The sequence below is a fragment of the Ursus americanus genome, chromosome 2, assembly GCF_024610735.1.
Source record: "Ursus americanus isolate L20-20 chromosome 2, mUrsAme1.1.p, whole genome shotgun sequence".
NCBI classification, from domain to species: Eukaryota; Metazoa; Chordata; class Mammalia; order Carnivora; family Ursidae; genus Ursus; species Ursus americanus.
This window is the reverse complement of record NC_142128.1, coordinates 42,469,655-42,490,709: the sequence shown is the minus strand read 5'-3', so window position 1 is coordinate 42,490,709 and position 21,055 is coordinate 42,469,655. Positions and strand designations below refer to the sequence as shown.

The 21,055-nt window shown below is 63.4% G+C and overlaps 1 protein-coding gene across 8 annotated transcripts in view; it reads left to right on the top strand.

Moving 5' to 3' along the window:
* The window catches only part of MEF2D (myocyte enhancer factor 2D), a 33,300-nt gene that overhangs the window by 8,447 nt on the left and 3,798 nt on the right, over positions 1-21,055 (top strand). For 4 of the 8 annotated variants that reach the window (XM_045784161.2, XM_045784163.2, XM_045784160.2 and 1 more), the window contains 10 exons: positions 8,993-9,184; positions 9,759-9,962; positions 11,996-12,133; positions 13,061-13,271; positions 13,454-13,510; positions 14,930-15,120; positions 15,585-15,605; positions 16,744-16,873; positions 20,014-20,230; positions 20,663-20,969. In XM_045784161.2, the coding sequence (XP_045640117.1) occupies positions 9,131-9,184; positions 9,759-9,962; positions 11,996-12,133; positions 13,061-13,271; positions 13,454-13,510; positions 14,930-15,120; positions 15,585-15,605; positions 16,744-16,873; positions 20,014-20,230; positions 20,663-20,969 (1,530 nt within the window). In that variant the 5' untranslated portion in view covers positions 8,993-9,130. Of the gene's footprint in view, positions 1-8,992; positions 9,185-9,758; positions 9,963-11,995; positions 12,134-12,181; positions 12,317-13,060; positions 13,272-13,453; positions 13,511-14,929; positions 15,121-15,584; positions 15,606-16,743; positions 16,874-20,013; positions 20,231-20,662; positions 20,979-21,055 lie in introns of those variants that run through there. The other 4 variants (XM_045784165.2, XM_045784164.2, XM_045784166.2 and 1 more) reach the window with 4 other exon arrangements.

Here is a 21,055-nt window from a genome sequence, read left to right as displayed (position 1 = left end):
CGCTCACCTGCTCCCTGGGGGCGTGCGGGGTGGGGGGGGGTGGGGGCTGGTGGTAAAGTGTGGCAGAAGGATTGAGAGTAGATAGCGGGTGGGACTTCCCCACTCAGAGCCGGATGGTGCCAGATCATAGGCAGAGAAGGCTGGTTGGTAGCCAGGGGTCCTGGCCGGCAAGCCCAGGGGTCTTCGCACAGTAGGTTCATGGAAGGGTGGGCTGTGAATTGAATCTGGGGGCACGTATTTGTGTCGCTGTGTGGAGGTCCCCCCCACCCACCGGGGCCCCCTCCATCTGTCTGGGGATCTTAGCCTCACCTGGCGCCTGTCCTGCAGGCAGCGAGCTAATCGTGTAAGAGCTGCCTGGCCGGCCGCCTCGGGAGGCCCACGCAGCCGCGCTGCCCGCCCTCCCCTGCCAGGGGCTTAGAGGACTGTCCTTCTAGTCGGGAGGAGACCCAGCCACCGCCCTGAGCGGCTCCTTTAAATCCTCGGTGGCTCCCCGAGGTCATGATGTCTCTAGGAGGATTTGCTCTCTCTGATTGGATTGGCCTCTTTGGGCCCCGTCTGTGACTGTAGGTGGACGCTCACGTCCTGACCCTCCGCCTTCCCTTTCGTCAGGACGGGCGCTGTGCCGTGTGAGGGCCCGGGCCTTGGGCCTTGTCTCCTCTCCTCGCACTCCTGTTCTAGCAGTCAGGTCAGGGCCCAGAGCCCACCACCCGCCGCGGCCAGAGCAGCCCTGCCCTGGCTCTGTGCACAGGAAGGAAGGGTCCCACCATCGCCTGGAACAGCGTCCTTCTGAGACTACCTCCCTGTTCTCCACTTTTTTCTTTCCAGCCCGCTGTTCCTGCGCTCGGGGGCTTGCACTCCATAGTTACCCCATGCCCTCATTTCCATGGGAAGTCCCTCCCCTGCTCTAACCACCAGCCCACCCGCTTGCCGTGGCAGGCAGCCCAGACATGGCGCTGGTGGCATCGTGCTCACCCAACGGCTCTCAAGCTGACCCGCCCCCCAAGGCCCCAGCTGCCACTTTCACTTCTGTCTCCTGAGACCCCAGAGGGAAGTTGGGTGGGGAGGTGGAAGGTGACACACTAACCGTCCCAACCGCTTCAGATGGCCGGGGGCCCCCGGCCACCACTCTCGTGTAGATGACCAGAGTGGAAGGACTGGCTGCAGCGGGAGGGATGGAGGTTAGAGAGCAGGAAGGCCTTCCCGGGATCGCGGACCGCTAGGCTAGGGCAGGGCTGCAAGGGGCGCTGCTCTAACTGGACAGGCAGACAAGAGCTTCTCGAGGCGGCCAGGGGACGGGTTGCCTTCCAGTCCCCCTTGGAGCATCATGCCGGGGCCTCCACGCTCCCCGAGATGTTACCAGCTGCCCCTGCTTGGTTGGGTGACTTCTAACAAAGCACATTTGAGCCTCAGAGACTGCTTGGAGGCCAAAACTGCAGGGCTGGGAAGTCCTCTCTGTGGCCTAGCATGTGTCTTGCCTGCTGCACAAGCTTGTCTCCCCTCATTTGGAGGGTTGGAAGTGGATTTTAGAGATGAGGATAGAGGTGAAGGTAAAGGACAGCCAGCCTGTCCTCCTGCTGCTCCAGCCTGGGCACTGAGGGGTGGGGTGGGCTGCTTCTCCTGGGAGCCCCCAGGCAGCTGACACCGTGAGTCTCATCTGGTTCCTCTGCTGCGATGCTTGCTTCCTTCTCAGGGTCACACCCCCACCCCACTCAGAGGAGGGACAGGCGTGGAGGGTCCCCTGGGACCGAGAGCTGAGACAGTACTACGGGGATTCTTTATCGGTTCGGGGATGCTTTCTGCAGAAGGTGCCTGGAACTCCATCCTGAGTGCCTAGGTGCGCTGGGTGGGGGTGGCCCAGTTCCTGGAATGGGAAGTTGAGCCTGATGGAGTAAGGTCAGATCCCCATGCAAATCCCCATGCAAATGAGTGGTACTGAGTCATTACGGATCAGTCTGCTGGGTAGAGCATGAAGCAAGGCTCAGGCTTGGGTTCCAGAACCGGCCCCACTAATGACCATGACCGTGACCGCGGGGGGCAGTCACTACCCAAGCCCTGGGCCTGATCGGCATTCCAGATGTGTTTGGCAGCTGGGGTGGCTGAATCTCTGTGGCCAGGGTCCTGGTATGACCCACCTGGTACCCGCCCTAGCTGACCATGAGCCTCCGTCAGCCCTCTGCCATCTGTCATGAGGGTTACCGTTCAGAAAGCACCTCCGCCTTTATCAGCCCCATCTGTCCTGTCTTCTGGACCACACACTGCCCTTCCCCCTAGGCTGGAGGACAGTGGACCCAACCAGGCAGTGTCTGGAGGAACCTGCTACTGACCTCCCTTCCTTTTGGACCTCTGTAAGGAGCACGGGAACCAAATGTCCTGGCTGGAAGGGCACTCGGGTACCTACTCCCCTTCACCTACCCGTTGTGCTGACCAGTGGGGTGAAACCTGGCGGCGGCAGTGACTCGTTCAAAGTCACACAGTCATTTAGGGCAAGAGCAAGGACTAGAACCCAGGTATCCAGAATCCCCGCCCAAAGACCCTGTGCTTCCCTGGGCTGTTCATTGCCCAACCACGTCCATCCCTTTTCTGCTAGGATTCAATCTCCTATTACCCCCAGATTCTTCCTGAGATCAGGCCCAGTGGCTCCAGAAACTTGCGAGGACTTGGGGGAGGGGTGGTTCCTAGGAGCCAACCCAGAGGCCACCAGGGGAAGCCAGAGCTGCGGTGGGTGGTACTGGAGCCCGGGGGGTGGGCTGGCCGCTGCCTGGGTAGGGCACTGGACACCCTGGCTGCTGCAGGAAGGATGGGAGCTAGACTACAGGAAGGACAAGCTGGGGCGGGGAGGCAGCGGAGGAGGCTCAGGAGACAGACCCTCACTGGAGAGGCATCTCCCGGGCAGAGAACAGGATGACCCCATCCCAGGGGATTTGCCCCGCAGGAAGCCTAGGGTGGGGCTCGGGAGAGGTGTCCAGCGGAAGCTGCAGGGAGGGTGCCCAGCGAGCTGGCCCTGTGGCTGCTCCCCTGGCTAGCCCGTCCCTGTCCCTTCAGGCAAGGCTGCAGCGCCGGCCTCCGCTCGCCTTCTTAGGGCACCTGGGACCTGAGACCACCCCTGCCCTGGGTCCAGCTTTCCCGGACTGGTCCTTTCCCTGCCCCCAGCCCGCCAGCCCGCCCCCAGGTCCCTGTCGGTGAGTTAAAATTAGCTCAGTGCCCAGGCTAAAAATAGCCCCTGCCCAACCCTGAGGCTGCTGGGCTGGGGGAGGGGAGTTCCCGAGGGAGGGGAAGATGGTGGGAACCAGGGGTTTGGGAATGGAGCCTGCCAAACAGAACTTTGAGGGGAGGAGGATGGGGATGGGGACGGGGATTGCCTGTGCCTTTGAAAGCAGACGCTGGAACTCTGGGTTGAATGAAGCGGCTGCCCTGGGCTGGGGGAGGGGGGTGGAACGGAAGAGCAGAGAGGAACAGGGGGCAGTGCGGGGAGCAGGCTGGGGGCGTGAGAACTGGGCTGGGCGGGTGGGGGGGGCACTGCCCCCACTTCTGAGGACTTAAGCAATTGCGAAGGAAGGCCCCCTGTGTGTACCCCAGGGCTGTGAACCCCAGCACGCCCTGCCTGCGCCCCGTGTGTTAGTGTTGGGGCTCGCCTTCCCACCCCGTCTTCCAGAGCGCACCTCCGTGGGTCTCTGATTCGAGGGAAGAGGCCACAGGGCCAGGAGAGGGGCCAGGAGGGCTGCGAGCCCCGGGCTGGGGTGGGGACCCAGAGGGCCTCTGGGCTCGGCTCTGCCCACTGTGGGGGCCCGCGTGCCCTCGCTGGGACCTGCCCTCCCCTGGTCTGTGTCTTGGCTGGACTGCAAGTACTCAGAGGGCAGGCCTGGCGGCCCAGCAGGTCGTGCCCGACGCACGGTGTCGGGGTGCAGTGAAACTGCCTCCGGCTCCCTGCCTGCGCCTCCGAGGCTCGTCCTGTCCCGGCCGGGCTCCGGGCTTCGCCCTCTCTGCGTGGGCCCTCTCCTTGTCTGTGGCTGCCTCCGCCTCACACGCAGCCTTCCTCTTGGCCTCTCTGCCTCTCTTTTTCGCCCGTCTGTGTGTCTGTCCCCCTCTACCACCCTCCTCCGTGTCTGCCTCACCCACGCCTCCTCCCTTGTTAGTGAGCAGGCTGCTTGAGGCCGCCTGACTGTGGGGGTGACAGGTGGATTGGATTGTCACCCCCTCCCCCAGCGCCTGCTGCTTATTTCATGCCCTGCAGCCCAGCCACGGGGAAGGGGCGGGAGGAGGGATGACAGCTGTCTCCAGCGCCTCCTGCCTTCCCCTCCAGTCCCCAGCCTGTGGCCTGGAGCAGCCTGGGAGGAAGGGCTGGAGGGCCTGCCTAATGAGAGCTGCCTTTCTGACCGCACGGAGAGCAGGGTGGAAGCCCAGTGCTCTGTGACCAGAGGCTGCTCACTCAGGCTCTCTGGGCCCCGGCTCCGCTAGGGCAGCTCTGGAAGCAGATGCCCTCCAGTTCCTGGGGGCGCTGGGCCCTGGGCAGGCAGGTGTGGGGGCCGTGGGGAGGTAGGAGAGAGGAGCTGGAAGACACTTCTGGGCTCCCCAGGAGGGGCGGCCGGCCCCAGCTGCAGCTCCTGGAGGCGGCCCTGACCGCTCCCCCCGCACTCTCCCCACTGGCCCCAGGCCACCCTCACACAGGAACTGAGATAGCATCATTCTGAAACCCGAGAATGGTTTGAATATTGCTCAGGTACCAGGAGGTGTTAAATTGGGGGAGGCAGGGGCCTGTTTTTTCTCCCTTGCCCCCTCCAGCCTGAGACCCCCTTTAGGGTACATTTTGCATATTGTTTGCACCTCATTTGCATGTAAATACAGCCCACGGGTTCCTATTGGGTCTGGATCCCAGCTTGGACAAATGGCTGTCCACAGGGTCCCTCTGGATTTCCCACCATCTCTGGTTCCCTCAGCCCCTCCTCCTTGTCAAGGGTGTTGTCAGATGAGCCTCTCCAGCCCTGCGTCCTCTGTGTTCTCCATTTGCCGAGGCTTCTCTGCCACCAGCCTTCCCTAAGAAGGTGGGTCTGTGCCTGCCTCCCCAGGGCTCAGCCCAGCTGCCATCCTCCCTCCCCCTCTGCTCTCTGTCCCCACTCCTGCCCCCAGGAGGCCCACCCTGCCCAGTTCTGTCCTGACAGCACTGCCTTGAGTGGGAGAAGCAGAAGCCGCCGGAGCCTTCCAGGGGCTACTTTTGGTGACACAGATGCCACCAGCCCAAGGAGTCATAGCTGTGGCCTGAGGTCAGGCGGGCCCCGGGGCCACTGGAGCCGGAAAGCCATCCTAGCCGAGCCCCCGTGTCCATGGCATCCTGCTAAGCCCCCTCCAGGCCTGGGTTCCAGGACAGACAGCCAAAAGTCAAGTCTGGGAGGGCTTTCTAGAGGAGGAGAGGGCCGGAAAGGAGAAGAGGCATGGGGGCTGGCCAGGGAAAAAGGTGCACATCTGGAGAACACATGCCCAGGCCTCTGGCTCCTGGCAGTTGGTGAGGTCATTAGGCAGAGGGCTGATTAAGGAGGTCCAGGTGTTCATTAGGATTTTCCTAATTGAGTAGGAGGGAACCGGGACAGGATGGGCCTTCCTAGCTCGGATAGGGTCAGTACAGGGTCCTCTGTGCCCACCCAGGGCCCAGCCACCCTTCTTCCAAAGTATGGAGTGAGTTCATGTTCTTGCTCCGGGGCTCTCGGATGCTGCAGCAACGGAGAGTGGGTAGAGTGGATAGAAGGGTTTTGAGATTATTGCAGACTCAGCCTCCTCTGTAGGAGGGCTTCTGGTTAGATAGGAGGAAGGACTGCCCAAGGCAGGGGCATCTCGTCCTCTGGCAGGGTTGGCACAGAGGTAGGGGCATCAGTGGGCAGGGGGCCCAGGATATGTGGAGTTAGGAAAGTCCTTGGGGGCTACACTGGCAGAGACTGGGGATGGACGGGGCCTGGTCTTTTTATCCCTGACTCCTCTCTGGCCAGAGGATGCTGGCGGGGGGTGGGGGGGTCTCTGTGGCTTCCCTGTCTCCTCAGTCCTGATCCCTCTCGCATCCCAGCTCCCCCAGCATGAAGCGGGGGTGGGGGGGTGGTGTAGGAGATCAGCCAGGGAGCCGGTTGCCAGGCGACAGTTGCCTGAGCAACCCCATCCTCTCCATCTCCATGTGCTCAGGGCTGCTCCATAGAAGACTTTAGAGTCTCACCCTGTGCACCAGGCAGCCTGAGGATGGGGAGGGTTGAGGCCTGGCCTGGAGAGGCAGGCCTGCTTGGAGGGTCGGTGGTGTCCAAATGTCCAAGTTCAGGGGCAGAGCGAGGGGATGCGGGTCCTGCAGTGGGACTGACTGGAGTGAGACCACAAGAAGGACTTCTCAGGGGGTTGCAACAGGGAAACGGCCCCTTCTCGGAGCAGACCTTTCCCAAGCTGCTCCTTACAGGGGGTGGAGTGGCGAAGAGGGCGGGTGCGGGTCCTGCCTTGGGAAGCTCCAGCTCCTTGGGAGCCAGGCATCGAGTAGAGGCGCGGAGTTGTAACTAGCGTACGGTGGTGGTAAGGGCTAGAAGGGAGAGGACAGGGTACCCTGAGAACGAAGGGAACGAGGTCAGACTGCAGGAATGACTTTGCAGGGGCCACGAGAGCGCAGAGAGAGTTCTCTCCCCACTTGGAGGAAGAGATAGAACTGGCCCAAGGCCGATAGAGGCCACATCTCAGCAAGAATTTGGTTCTGCACAAAAGGCAGTGAGAGGGAGGTAGGAAACGGGGTAATGGAGGGAAGGTGGATGCTCTGAGCAGGGCAGTGCAGCAGTGATGGCCTTAACCAGTCCCCACCGGGCTTTTCAAGGCCGGCCAGAGAATCTCAGTGAAAAAGGCGTCTCTGTAGCCCCCTTGTCCTCCGCATGCCCTCTCCACCCTCCCTGCGAGCCCAGACCACCATGGCTCTGAAAAACACAGCTTTGGGGTTGCCCTGGGAAGCAGGGGGCTGAAATCCTTGGGCTGGGGCCTTCCAAGTGGGCCTTTGGCAGAGATGGGGGCCATAGGCAAGGAATGGGGTGGCTGCCGGGCCACTCGGGGCTGCCTGGGCTGCGTTGGTGTTGTCCCAGGGGGTGGGTGAAGGGGGACAGTAGGAGGCTCAGGGCCCACGGAGCACCTTGAGGACAAGGAAGAGAGGAAGAGGTTCTGGAACCCCGCTCTGGGGAGAGAGGGGGGTGGAGGGTCCCTCTAGTTGTGAGGGAGTGGCGTTGTTTCCTGAAGATCTCGGGACAGCAGAAAGTCTCTTTCCAGCTGAGCTAGGGAGAGCCTGAGGGACAGTCCTGGTGACGGGAAGGGGTGGAAAGGGGTACTCCTGGCTCCTCCCAAGTCCACAGATTCCCGCCTCCCCTCTCCCCTGCCCTCCGTGGCCAAGGTGACAGGGCTGAACTTGAGCATCTGTGGTGGTACCTTGGGGGCCATGGTTGAGGGTGGCTGGAAAGGCTCCAGGAAGACTCAGCAGCCCCTGGAAGTGGGGGCTGCGGAGGGGCTTCCAAATGACAGGTGGGGGACAGTGAGAGCCTACTTCCCTGGACTCTGCAGTAGGGTCTCTGCCTAGAGTTCTGTGGAAGAGGGTCCCTGAAGGGGCAGGCTGGACTTCTGTGGACAAGGCTCTCCCCTGACCCAGAGTGGCTTCAGAAAGCATGGGCCTCCTGCTTGCTGCCTCCCCTCCCCATTCTCCCAGAAGGCTCCAGCTCTGATTCTCCTGGATTCACAGTGCCGAAGGGGCCCTGGGGTCGTCGTGTGCCGCCATCCCACCCCGGGTGCTTCCAGTCCCCGAGGGCTCCCCCAGCCTGTGTGGGCACTACCCACACCGGAGCGCAGGCATTTCCTGGGTCAGGCTGGGCTTCCATCCCCACGTGCCCTCCCATCCTGGACTCGTACGGTGCAGGGGCTGTTTCCGGTCCTGGCTGCGGAATTGGAGCCCTTCACCCTTGGGCCACGACTGGTTTATAGGCGCGTGAGATGGGGAAGCCCGTGCCTGGCTGCCAGCGGCGTCCTCGGTGCACGCCCGCGGCTCTGTGCTTGCTCCGCGCTTCGAGGTTGGGAAGGGCTACCCGGACGGAAATTGGGTCCTAGACACAGCGTGCTCCGCCGGGGCGGGAGTCGGCAGAGTGTGACTTCCAGGCTGCATCTGCCCCCGTGCCTGTTGTTACAGATCTGGTTGTAGCGGAGCTCTGCCACCCTTCTCTGTTCACCTGCTGTGGCCAGTGGCCGTCAAGTAGTTGTCCAGAGCCGAATGGCCTGCAAGGCCCAAAATAGTCATCGACCCCCTTACGAAAAAGCTTGCAGACTCCGCTCTGCAGGGGTGGTGTGTTTATTTATTTATTTTAAGCAGCAGGATTGTCTCTTCAAGCAAAACTTTTAGGCGGAGGCCCACTGAGTGAAATGGCTGTGAAGCAGCCCTGGGGGAGGCAGAGGGGGGCTCTGCAGCCCCAGCCCCACTCTGGGCCCCCAGGCTCAAGGCTTCCATGAGGCAGGTGTGAGGACCAGGCTGTAGCCTGCTCTATGTTCCTGAGCCAGGGCCGCCAGAGCATGACCATCCTGGCACCAGGTACCCCGTGGTAGCCGTGCGCGGCCTCGGCAGGTGCTCTCCGCACGGGGCGCCAGGACTGGAAGTACCATCCTAGGCCAGAGGGGCAGCTGGTGGACCCAGATGTCTCTACTCCAGGAGGGTCCTGGGGAGAGGAAAGGGTGTGGGGCATTCTTCAGGACCCAAACCCTTGGAAGCTGGCTCTGTGTGATCCAGAACCCGAGAGAGGCAGAGTTCGTGTGGAAAGAGCCTGGACCAGAGCCTGGGCCCTGGGTGTGAGTGCCCGCTTGTGCCCGGCTGTGGCATGCCGTTGCCTTAGGGCACCCCCATTTCTTCATCCTGAGGATGGGGTGGACGCCGCCAGCCTCTCCCAGGGGTGCTGTGAGCCTGGCCTGTGTGCCGGTGGTCGCCGGGGCTGACCGTCCTCTCGTGACCCTCCTCTCCCAGGACGTTGTGCAGAAGGTGTCCTGCAGACCATGAACTGAGCCCTGGTCCCAGGCCGTTCATGAGCACAGTGTAAGGTGTGCTGAGACCCGCCACGCAGCGATCCCCTCCCCTCCCTAACACTGAGGATCCCCGGAGAAGATGGGGAGGAAAAAGATTCAGATCCAGCGAATCACTGATGAGCGGAACCGACAGGTGAGGAGGTCTTGGAGCCATGTAGACTGGGTGAGGGCAGGGAGCTGGCCACTGCCTCCACTTCTTCCTGCCAGTCCAAGAGGGCTTCCTGGAGGAGGGGGCCTCTGGAGGCTATTATTTATGGAAGGGGAAGGACTGAGTTGGGAGGAGAGTAACCCCCACCTCCCCACAGCTCTTGGAACCCTGTATCCCAGAGCTCTAAGGCTCTGCTGCTGTAAGCAGGTGGACCTGTGTGTCTCCCCCCGCCTCCCCCCCCCCCCCGCCCACTTCCCGCCCAGGAGTCATACACAAGCCTCAGGCCATGCCTGGGCATGCCCTGTTCCCCATGATGAATCCCCCCCCACCGCCCCAGGGGAGGATCTGGGAAGCCCTTCCGTTTTCCTTCCCTGACCCCTTCACAGCCCCTGGCACAGAGGTGTGGATCCTGTCCATCCAGATCCTCTCCCTTCAGTGAGGCGGCTCCAGGCTGCATCTTGGCCATACGTTGGCAGAGAGGCGCTGGCCTGTTTCCCCCCAGACCAGGGGATCCAGGCCGGCTTTGACTGAGCCAGACCTGCCCCTCCCACCACCGCAGGTGACATTCACGAAGCGCAAGTTTGGGCTGATGAAGAAGGCGTACGAGCTGAGCGTGCTCTGTGACTGCGAGATCGCGCTCATCATCTTCAACCACTCCAACAAGCTGTTCCAGTACGCCAGCACCGACATGGACAAGGTCCTGCTCAAGTACACGGAGTACAACGAGCCGCACGAGAGCCGCACCAACGCCGACATCATCGAGGTGGGCCCGTGCAGCACGCACGCGCTTGTGTGCACCCGGGCCGAGAAGGCGGGCGGGGCTGCCACCTGGCCTGTGTTCTCCCCGGCCCCGTGTCCACCCCGGCCCCCTGCCCACCCCGGCCCCGTGTCCACCCTGGCCCCGTGTCCTCCCCGGCCCCATGTCCTCCCCGGCCCCCTGCCACCCCGGCCCCGTGTCCACCCTGGCCCCGTGTCCTCCCCGACTCCCTGCCCACCCCGGCCCCGTGTCCTCCCCGGCACCCTGCCACCCCAGCCCCGTGTCCTCCCCGGCCCCCTGCCCACCCCGGCCCCATGTCCTCCCCGGCCCCCTGCCACCCCGGCCCCGTGTCCTCCCTGGCCCAGTGTCCACCCCAGCCCCCTGCCCATCCCGGCCCCCTGCCCACCCCGGCCCCGTGTCCTCCCCGGCCCCCTGCCCACCCTGGCCCCGTGTCCTCCCCGGCCCCCTGCCACCCCGGCCCCGTGTCCTCCCTGGCCCAGTGTCCACCCCAGCCCCCTGCCCATCCCGGCCCCCTGCCCACCCCGGCCCCGTGTCCTCCCCGGCCCCCTGCCCACCCCGGCCCCGTGTCCTCCCCGGCCCCCTGCCACCCCGGCCCCGTGTCCTCCCCGGCCCAGTGTCCACCCCGGCCCCCTGCCCATCCCGGCCCCTTGTCCACCCCGGCCCTGTGTCCTCCCCGGCCCGCTGCCACCCTGGCCCAGTGTCCACCCTGGGCAGGTGTCCTCCCCGCCCAGTGTCCACCCCGGACCCCTGCCCTCCCCAGCCCGGTGTCCACCCCGGCCCACTGCCACCCCGGCCCAGTGTCCACCCCAGCCCGGTGTCCTCCCCGGCCTGCTGCCCACCCAGCCTCCTGTGTCTTTGCTCATGCTTGTCAGGCTGGTGGGACATTCCTCTGCTCTGTCTTTCCTCCAGTTCTCTTTTGCTCTTCTTGTCCATCCTTGGTCTGTTCTTACATCCGACTCTGTCTCTGACTCTCTCTTTGTTTCCATCTCTCGTGCTCTGCCTCTGTCTCTTTGTGGACCTCTGGGGCTCAATTTTAAAAAAGCCAACATTGCAGACTGTTGAAGGACATAGGCTTTGGAATCTGTGGTGGCCTTTACTGGCCGTGTGGCCTTGGGCCGTGGTGCCCACCTCCACGGAATGGGGCCAGCGAGCTTTGAAGGGTGTGGTGGGACTTGAACGAGACAGCCCGGTTCCTGCTTCTCACCGGGGTGTGTGTGCCTTCAGGGAACAGAACTTCTGCCAGTGAGGCGGGTGCCTGGAAAGCCACAGGCTTGCCTTCCCGGAGAGGGACTTGAACTCCAAGATTTGGAGGAAGTTATCTTAGTTTTAAAATAGAGAAAACAGATTTACGCTAGACTAGAATGTAAAATGTACATTCGTTATTCACTCTAAAGGCAGAACGAGTATCTGTGAAGGGGGAAGTGTGGGGTCTCCTCGAGACCTACCAGGTGTTCCCTGACATGACGTGGGCCCCTGCGTAAGGACAGCATATGGGGTGTCACACAGTAGGAGCTTAGTAAATGCTGGCTTCCTCTGGGCCTTCCTCCTTTTTTCTCTCCCTCTATCTCCATCTGTTTCTCTCTCCCTCTTCCTCTGAGCAGAGCCCAGGGACCAGGCTGGGCAACACCAGCCCCGATTGCCCTCCCCGTGGAGCTACCAGAGGGTGGTCAGGCAGGGGCTGGCCCTGGGCATCCGCCCCCAGCCCGTCCCCCCAGGGCCCCTCCCCGCCTGTCGCCTTGGAAGCAGGGGTCTGTGCCAAGTGCACTGCGCATTCCCTGTGGTGGGCCCTGCGGCTTGAGGCCACGTGGTGGTGCCTCCCCCGCCCCCAGCACGTGTTCCCAGGCTGCTGCAGGGCGGGGAGGGGGGGTGGCCGGGAAATGCTGGGGACCCAGAGGAAGGAGGTGGGGAGAAAGCAGGAGGGCCCCAGGGTCGGGCAAGGCAGCGAGGGCGGCAGGGATGGCGGGGGCGGGGACCCTCTCCCCCCAGTGACAGCCGGCTGACGCCTGGTGCGGTTGCAGACCCTGAGGAAGAAGGGCTTCAACGGCTGTGACAGCCCGGAGCCTGACGGGGAGGACTCGCTGGAGCAGAGCCCCCTGCTGGAGGACAAGTACCGGCGCGCTAGTGAGGAGCTGGACGGGCTCTTCCGGCGCTACGGGGTGAGCCCCACTCACTGCGTCTCTGTCGGCCCCTTCCGGCCCCCCCAGGCGCTGCACAAGAAGCACAGGGAGTGTGAGAGCCCCGAGGTGGACGAGGTGTTTGCCCTGACCCCCCAGACGGAGGAGAAGTATAAAAAGATAGACGAGGAGTTTGATAAAATGATGCAGAGTTATAGACTGGCCGTGAGTAGTCGCATGGAGCGGTCTCCCCGCGGTGCATGGTGTGGCTTCGCGCCGGCCCCCGGCCGCCCCTGACGCACGTCCCGCGCTGAGCCGTGCCGGGGCTGGCGGTGACCACCGAGGCACCGCTGACCTGGGTTGTGGATGCCCGTGACCCTTGCTGAGACTCCTTCCGGATGGAGCACGGGCCGGGAGAGGCCTGGAGCGCCCCTCTCGCCAGCAAGGCATGTGTAGATGACGTGAGGGCTTTAGATGGAAGGAAAGTAGGGGCCGTGTTCTTTGTCCAGGTCTTCTCGGGGCAGAGTCCCCGTGGGCCTGTGTGGACACCCTGGCCCAAGACGCTCGGGAGCGACGTTAAGGGAGCGCAGGTGAAACGGGTCCTGACCCTCGGTGCAGGCCTTCCCCAGCTGCGTGGGTGCGTGTGGGTCTGTACTCAGGCCCTCTAACCTGCTCCCCGTGTGTCCTGCCTGGCTGAGGACTAACCCACCTCCACTGGGGGCCTCCAGGGGTCCCTGGTCCTGTCTGCAGCGAGCAGTTCTCGTTCTCTGGGCCAGAGCTCGATCCCAAAGCACTCCCTCCAGCCAATTTCCTCCGAGAGGGCCCAGGGCAGAGAGCCTGAGCTGGGGCCCTCAGACACGTAGCCCAGAAACAAGAGGAACCCTCTCCTGCTCTCTCTCGGGTACAGTGGGTCTGGGGCGGGGGGAGGGGGGGGCCGGGCCTGATCCTGCCTCTCCATCCTCTGTCTAGTCAGCTGTGCCGGCCCCCAACTTTGCCATGCCCGTCACGGTGCCTGTGTCCAGTCAGAGTTCACTGCAGTTCAGCAACCCCAGCGGCTCCCTGGTCACCCCTTCCCTGGTGACATCATCCCTCACGGACCCACGGCTTCTGTCCCCCCAGCAGCCGGCGCTGCAGAGGAACAGCGTGTCTCCGGGCCTGCCCCAGCGGCCGGCCAGCGCAGGTGAGCAGGGGACTCGGGGATTCCGTTTCCAGCAGGGGTGATTCCCTTCGACAGCACGGCATTCTGTCGCTCGCTTGGCTGGCTGCTGAGGGACGGGACCGGAACTCCTCCCCTTGTGGGTCCTGGGCCCCGCTGTGGAAGGAGCCGTCCTGCCAGCTCACCATGGTTCTGTTTGTCCCCAGGGGCCATGCTGGGAGGAGACCTCAACAGTGCTAACGGAGCCTGCCCCAGCCCTGTCGGTGAGTGCGGCTGCCCGCCTGCCTGCTCAGCGGCCTCATGGGCCCAGGGACCAAGGGGGACCCCGATGAGATGACAGGAAGGTCCCAGGGCCCGAGTCGAGCCTGAGGGCTGCCTGCAGCCCTGACTGGTGTGGGTGATCATCAGAGATGTAGGCTCAGGGAATCCTGGGCAGACTGGAAGAAGGGACCAACATTTCTAGTTGGAGAAGATGCAAGTCTTCTCCACTGAGTGGGGACATCGGTGGGATCTGGAGGTTGCGCATGTATGATGTTGCTGACGCGCTCCCACAGAGACCCCCGGCCACCAACAGCCTCTCCCCTGCCCTGTGCTGTTGTCCAGCCGGTGATTGTGACTTCAAATGTCACCATTGACGTCACACTGACATTCCTGCCATTCCCGAGTGATCCGGGAATTGGGATGAAGGCAGCCCCACGCTTCCAGGGGAACAGTGTGCTCTCAGGGGACAGAGCAAGGTGACACTTGTGACTGTGGTCGTCCCCACTTCTCTGGGCTTTAGAACCCCCAGCTCAGCCCCAGGCATTATCTCATGCCCCCTTGGCAGTGCTCATGCACTGGGGTCGGGGAGGTGGAGGGCCGGAGGAGTGCCTGCAGACTTCAGGCCACGGCGATCCTTCCAGGCGCTCGAGCCCGGCACGCAGAATGCAGGTGGAGGCCTAGCGTGGCCTTCCAGCCAGTGGCGTGGCCCTGGTTGAGTCATTGTGCTTCTGCCAACCAGGCCTCGAGTTTGCTGTTTTGTGAATGGGGCTGAGCCACGCACGTCCCGTCTGCCTCGCACAGTTAGCGTGAGGGTTAAATGAGATCGTGTGCAGGTGGAGGCCCCATGTACACTGTGGCGGAAATGCACAAGGTCGTTGTCACGCTGGTTGTTGCCAGTCTCATTGTGGTGGTGGCTGTGTTATCCCGTGTAACCAGTGACAGCACTGCCACCGGCAGATGGCTCGTCTTCTCCAGAGCCACGGGCGTCCTGTCGCATGCACCCCGTCTCCTGGCCAAAGCTGCAGTCTGAGTGGTCGGGGTTCCTCGGGGGTCCTCACAGAGGCCCAAGTCCCAGGGTGCCCTTCCTGTCTGCAGCCAGGTCCCTATGAGCCAGTGGGGCAGGTTGTGGCATCAAAAGGGCTGGATGCCCTGTCTGTGAGACCAGAAGGAGGGAAGCGGGAGGGGCGTGGCCACTGCGGCTGCCGGCTCCAGTGCTCCTCCCCCTGTGCACACAGTGCTTAGAGGTGGGGGAATAACCCCGTCATGCAGGAGTGAGGGGGCCTCTCCCCTCTCCCAGCACAGGGTGGTTTTCGGGGAAGATCAGAGAGCTCAGCACCCCGCGCGATTCTGAGCGTGGACTCCTGACACACGGCTCTAGGGCTGGGTCCGTGTTTGTCCTTTGACCCGTCTCCTCCTCTCAGGGAATGGCTATGTCAGTGCTCGGGCTTCCCCCGGTCTCCTCCCTGTGGCCAACGGCAACAGTCTCAACAAGGGCATCCCCGCCAAGTCTCCGCCCCCGCCCACCCACAGCGCCCAGCTTGGAGCCCCCAGCCGCAAGCCCGACCTGAGGGTCATCACTTCCCAGGGAGGAAAGGGGTTGATGCATCACTTGGTGAGTGGGTGTCTGCACCGAGGGGCAGGGGCTGGGTCATGGGGAAGAGCCAGCCTCTAGCAGGAGAGATGCAGGCTAGCCAGTAGGTGGGACTGCCCAAGGGAGACTGTAGAAGCCAGACTTCTCCTGAGCTCTTTCTCCCTAGAGGGCCCTACGAGAGGTTGGAACGTGGACGTGTCACCTGCAAGGGCAGGCAGGAGGGACAGGAGGTGGGAGAGAAGGTTCTGGGCCGGGGAGGATGATGGGAGGGATTTGCCAGCACAGCAGAAGGGTGAGGCTTGGATTGTGAAGGTGGACGTGGGGTTGTGGCATTTTCTGGAGTCGGTCTGGACAGCCAAGAGCTGTGTCCCCGGCTGGACCGCCGTCCCACTAGAGGTAGATGGGGCAGCTGCGGGGGCCAGGGTGTGAGGGGTGGGCGGAGGCCGCAGACTGAACTGCCCCCTTGGTTTTATTTCTGCTCCCAGACTGAGGACCATTTAGATCTGGTAAGTGAGGCCCTGGGACGTGTGCCGTGGCTCGGAGCCCTGGGTCCTCCCGCGGCTCCGCGCGGAGCATGGAGCGCGCGCCCTGCCCTCCGCCGGCGGGTGCGGGTGTGCTGTTTGTTTGGTTGTTTGCCGGGAGCCGTGCTCAGTGCCGAGTGGGGTACAGAGGTGAATGGGGTGGGGGTCGGCTTAGATATGCATGTCTGTGTACCTGTGTGTCCGTAGGTGTCTTCCTGTGACGCTGTGTTCGTACAGATACCCCTTTCTGTGTGTGTGCGCGCACGCGCGTGTGCGGGCGGCGTGGGCCAGCCCCAGGCCTCAGAGGGCCCGCCTGGACGTGCCCCGGGAAGCCTGTGTTGGGGGGGCTGGACCGGACTTGCCCTCTGGCTCGGTCCCACTGAGCATGCTTAGAACCCAGGACAGGGACCTCCTTAGGAGGGGAGCCAGCCAGGCCGTGACAGCACTTTCCAGAGGCAGCTGAGGCCCGAGGCATGGCCAGAGTTGCCAGCGGCGGGGGCGCGCCGCCTCTTCCCCGCCTCCCCCTGCTCAGTCCTGCACGCAGCCCGCCTCACATGCGCTCAGGCACATGGGGCCGCGCACGCGCTGTCACGCTTACACACTCACCCTCAGCCAGGAGTGGGGCGGGGGCTCCTCCCTCCCCAGCTCCCTGACGGGAGGCCAGAGAGGCTGGAAAAGGCAGGCGGGCTTTGGCGGCCAACACGGCGGCAGTTTCGGCCCCAGCGTGGAGCTGGGGTAAACAAGTGACTCAGCGGCAGATGGAGCTGACAGCCCCACACACGTGTGTGCACACACGCAGGCACGCGCCACGCCAGGCCCCGCGTTCCCCGCGCAGATGCTGGCGTGCTCCAGCAGGGCGTGCGCGGCCCTGGGGTGGGCCTGCTGTTGCTCGGCCCCGCGGCCCGCCCGCCATCCCCTGTGCAAGTGTGCATGCCTCCCTCCCCAGGCCTCAGCCTTTCTGGGAATGCGCCAGCGTGTGTGTGTGTCTGCAGGCGCCTCCGTGCTCAGGCGTCCCACCTGGGCCGTGGGGGGCGGGGGCACCAGCTTGGCCCTCAGAGTGGAGGGCCAAGGGGAAAGCAGTCCACCCTCCTGCCACCTGGTGACAGACCGTTTTCTCCTGCAGAACAATGCCCAGCGCCTTGGGGCCTCCCAGTCTACCCACTCGCTCACCACGCCAGTGGTTTCCGTGGCAACACCGAGTTTACTCAGCCAGGGCCTCCCCTTCTCCTCTATGCCCACTGCCTACAATACAGGTGAGTGCTCAAGCCCCCAGCCCCCCTGTAGCTGCTTGGCCTTGGGGGGGCAGACCAGAGGGGGAGCAGGAGATCATCCTGGGGAATGCTCCAGTGGATTTGGGGGATCCCCTCCTGATGAAGGTTGTCAGAGTCAGCAGACAGAAACAAGGGTGCACACTGAAATTTGAATTTCAAATAAAACAATGAATAATTTTTTAGGGTAAGTGTGTGTCAGAGACATTCTTCTGCTAAAGTGTTAAAAAATTATTCATTGTTTTGTCTGAAATTCAAATTAATAACTAGGTATCGATCATTTTAATATAGGACCTAATGGACAGAGGAGTCCCTGCCCTTAGGGAGCCTCCTGTCCTAGGAGGAGCCGGGCCAGAGGTGGGCTGAGCAGATGATTCCGGTGGCCCAGGGCTGGGGAGAGGGAGGGGGGCATGGTCAGTTCAGCAAGGCTTCCTGGAGGAGGAAGAGGAAGTGAAGGAGAGAAGACAGGTGGAAGAGGCCAGAGAGAGGAAGCCTGTCAGGAAGGTTTGCCCAGCTTGGGGAAAGCCAAGAGAGGGCTCTGGGCAGGGGGAGGAGGGAGGAGAGGGCCTCTCACCCTGGTAGTGGCTCCATGGCAGGGTGATGGGGAGGGGAGAGGAGTCGGGGGACGGATGAAGGTTGGGGAGGGGTGTGAAGGTGGAGAGCTGCTCGGAGACATGGGAGAGGTCTCTGGGTGGGAGAATTCAGACAGGACATCCAGTGGCCGGGCTGTCCTGGGTCACCCAGTGTCCCCTCCCGGGAATAGTCGGTGGCACTCTCAGCCATCCTGGCCTGCACGGCACGCACGCTGCGGTGTCAGGAAGGACCTCCCATGGGGAAGTGCCTTGTCACCTCGCGTCAGAGCATTTGTTTCCCGCCGCCGAGAACTCAGCCTTCCCGCCGGACGGGCTTGTGCTGGGGCTGTTTTGTGATGAGATCAGACTAGACGAAAAGGCCTCTAAACTTCTCCCACCTCTCCAAGGCCCCGTTCCAGACACCTGTACAGATCCTCGCACCAATTGACCTATTCGCCGTGGGTGGAAATCTAGAACCTAGCCGCGGACATAGGGAAGCCCCTTGGGGCAGGAGAGAGCTGGAGCAACTCCGCCGTGGTGAGGGGCCAGACGCCGCCACGTGTGTCCGCTCGTCCCTGCGCCCGCTGCCCCTTTGTGTGTGGGATCCCGAGGCAGCCGCAGACGGCAGTCTCATCATCTGGAAGAGTCCCTGGCGGGCAGGAAGTTTGGCAGAGGGCGGCACGGACCACATTTCAGGGGCCACTGTATTTGGGAATCCCGAAAAGCGGCGGTGGTTTCCTGCCGTCTTCTCCGGCCCTCGCGAGGCTCTCAAAGCAGGAGGGGAGGTTAGCGGGTGTCCGTGAAGCTGGGACAGGTGCCCGCAAGGCCAGACTTTAAACTGTTTGTCAGTCTGGTGTGAAAGTAGGTTCTGACCCTGGGCCTGCCCCCGGGGCCCTGCTGGGAAGCACCGGCTCCCTTACATCCTCCCCGAAGCCGGCGCTCCGGTTCCTCTTGCTGCTGCAGTCGGCCAGCGGCCTCTGCTTCGACAGCGGGTGTTTTCAGGGGACCCCACGTACATAAACAAAAACACACTGCTGTTTATCTGCTCGCCGCACGTAGTCCTTGGCCCTGGTTCAAGTTCCGGCTGAGGGCGATCTGGCTCTGGTGATGTCCTGGGTAAGGGACACTGGCTGCAGAGGGCTGGCTGTGGATGCGGCAGGGGCAGAGCGAGTGGCCTGCCAGGCAGCCCGTGGGCCGTGCTCCTCCTCTCCAGGACAGATGGGCCAGAGTGTGGTGGCGACGTGTGGGACGGGAGTTGAGCCCCTGCCACTCCGTTGCGGAGGGTTGGCTCTTCGAGGGTGGGCGTCCTTGTCTGTACAATGAGTCCGAGGGGCTCCTTCCTGCCTTCGCTCTGCCTTTTTAAGTGTGAGCATCTCAGAGCTGCTGGCTAATGTTGTTCTGAGACCAGAGGCAAGCAGGGAGCATCTCTAGGCGAGACTTTGGGTAAGCAGCGAGGAGCTGGGGTCTTGCCGTCGCTCCGCCACTGGCTCTGTCTGGGACCCGGGGCTCCCACTCTGGCGGCTGTAGCGGCCGCGTGTGAATTAGTTAACAGCCGCAGGCCAGTCTTCGGAATACGTCCTGCATGCCAGACGCCGTTGTGCGCGCCCCATGTGCGTTCTCTAGCTCCTCAGTATTCACGGCCGGGGGTCCAGGTGGCACTCCTCTGCCTCCGAGCAGTCGCTTGCCCCAGGTCACGGGGCCTCGGGAAGCCTCGCCCTTACCCTTCATCTTCTTGTTCTGTTGCACGGCGGGGCCGTCGACACTGCACAAAGGCGGAAGCCGCAGCCCGTGATCCCTTGAGTAAGTGCACAGTGGTGGGACCGCGCAGGCTGTGCCCGTGTGCCCCCACAGTGCCATCGCCCTGAGCTCCTCAGGGGGGACCTTTCCTAAACTGTCCCAGACAGGCTGCAGCCGGGAACGCCCCAGCCTGGTGTCAGTTGTGCAAACACCAGCTTCTTCATGAAGACAGAAATGGTAGAAAGCAAGGAGCACCGCCTCGCAGGGAATGTGCCAGAATCCTGGCCGGGCATGCTGGGGGCAGGGTCCCCTTGCCACCCCTCTGCTGTGCAGGCCCAGCAGGGCACACACGTGTCTGCCGGGTTGACGTGCAGGCATGGCGGCCTAAACCCTTGCCGCAGCTTTTACGAGCTGACAGTCTGGAGACGGGGGACGCGGCCGAGGGTGCAAGGGTGGTGATGGTAGTTTGCTTCCGTGCGCCATCCCCCTCGCGTCCCCACGACGCCTGCCCCAGAAAAGCACGTGAGACCTGGCAGCTGAAGAGATGACAGTTAGACGTATATTAGACCCTCCTGACTTCTTTCCCCTTCTTTTTTGAGTTGACATTCTGAAAGTGATACCTACACGTGGTTTAAGAAAAAGAAAAAGTTAATACTATTTTAAAAACGCGCCTCTCTTCATCCTGCTAAGAACTGGCACCTGCCGCCTGTGACGATGTGCATTCCCTTAGTGGGGGGTGCCAGAGCCAGAGCCCCGCGTGGTGTCCCTGCTAGGGGGGCTGCTGAGTCCTTCCCTCCTCTCCCCCCACCCCTGCAGATTACCAGCTGAGCAGCGCCGAGCTCTCCTCCCTCCCAACCTTCAGCTCGCCCGGGGGGCTATCGCTAGGCAGCGTCACCGCCTGGCCGCAGCCCGCGCAACAGCCCCAGCCGCCCCAGCCGCAGCCGCCCCAGCCACCCCAGCCGCCGCAGCCGCAGCCCCAGCCGCAGCCCCAGCCGCAGCCCCATCTGGTCCCCGTGTCTCTCAGCAGCCTGATGTGAGTCCCAGGGCGCCGCGGTGGGAGGCTCGGGGAAGGCAGAGTGGAGGGTGGGGAGAGGAGGCTCCTGTTGGAGCCGGTGCTCCAGTTCCTCTTGCTGCTGCAGTCGGCCAGCGGCCTCTGTTTCGACAGCGGGTGTTTTCAGGGGACTGGGGGTGCTCGGTCACCAGCAGACAGCACGGGACTTGGGACACTGAGCGGCAGCCTGGGAGACCCCCCCTGGACCCCTTCCCCAGCCAGCCCGAATCACCAGGATGCCGTGGGTGACACGGGACAGAAAGAACTAACATGGCTCCTTCCCTTTTTGCCCCTCTTCTTCCCTCACTTGGCCCCTCTCCTCCTGGCTCCTCTGTGTCCGTGTCCCTCCCCACCCCACCTCCTCCCTGTCCCTCCCGTGTGCTGCACCTTCTCTGCTTCTGTCCCGGTGCCCAGCCCGGGCAGCCCTCTGCCCCACGTGGGGGCCGCCCTGACCGTCACCACCCACCCCCACATCAGCATCAAGTCGGAGCCGGTGTCCCCCAGCCGGGAGCGCAGCCCTGCGCCGCCCCCTCCAGCTGTGTTCCCGGCTGCCCGCCCGGAGCCTGGCGATGGCCTCAGCAGCCCTGCCAGCGGCTCCTACGAGACCGGGGACCGGGACGACGGACGGGGGGACTTCGGGCCCACGCTGGGCCTGCTGCGCCCAGCCCAGGAGCCCGAGGCTGAGGGCCCCGCCGTGAAGAGGATGCGGCTGGACACCTGGGTACTGTAACCTGTAGCGCCACCCCTCCCGCCTGCCGGTGTGTGCCGCACCCTGGGACTGCCCCCCCAGCCCCCACCTGGGCGGCC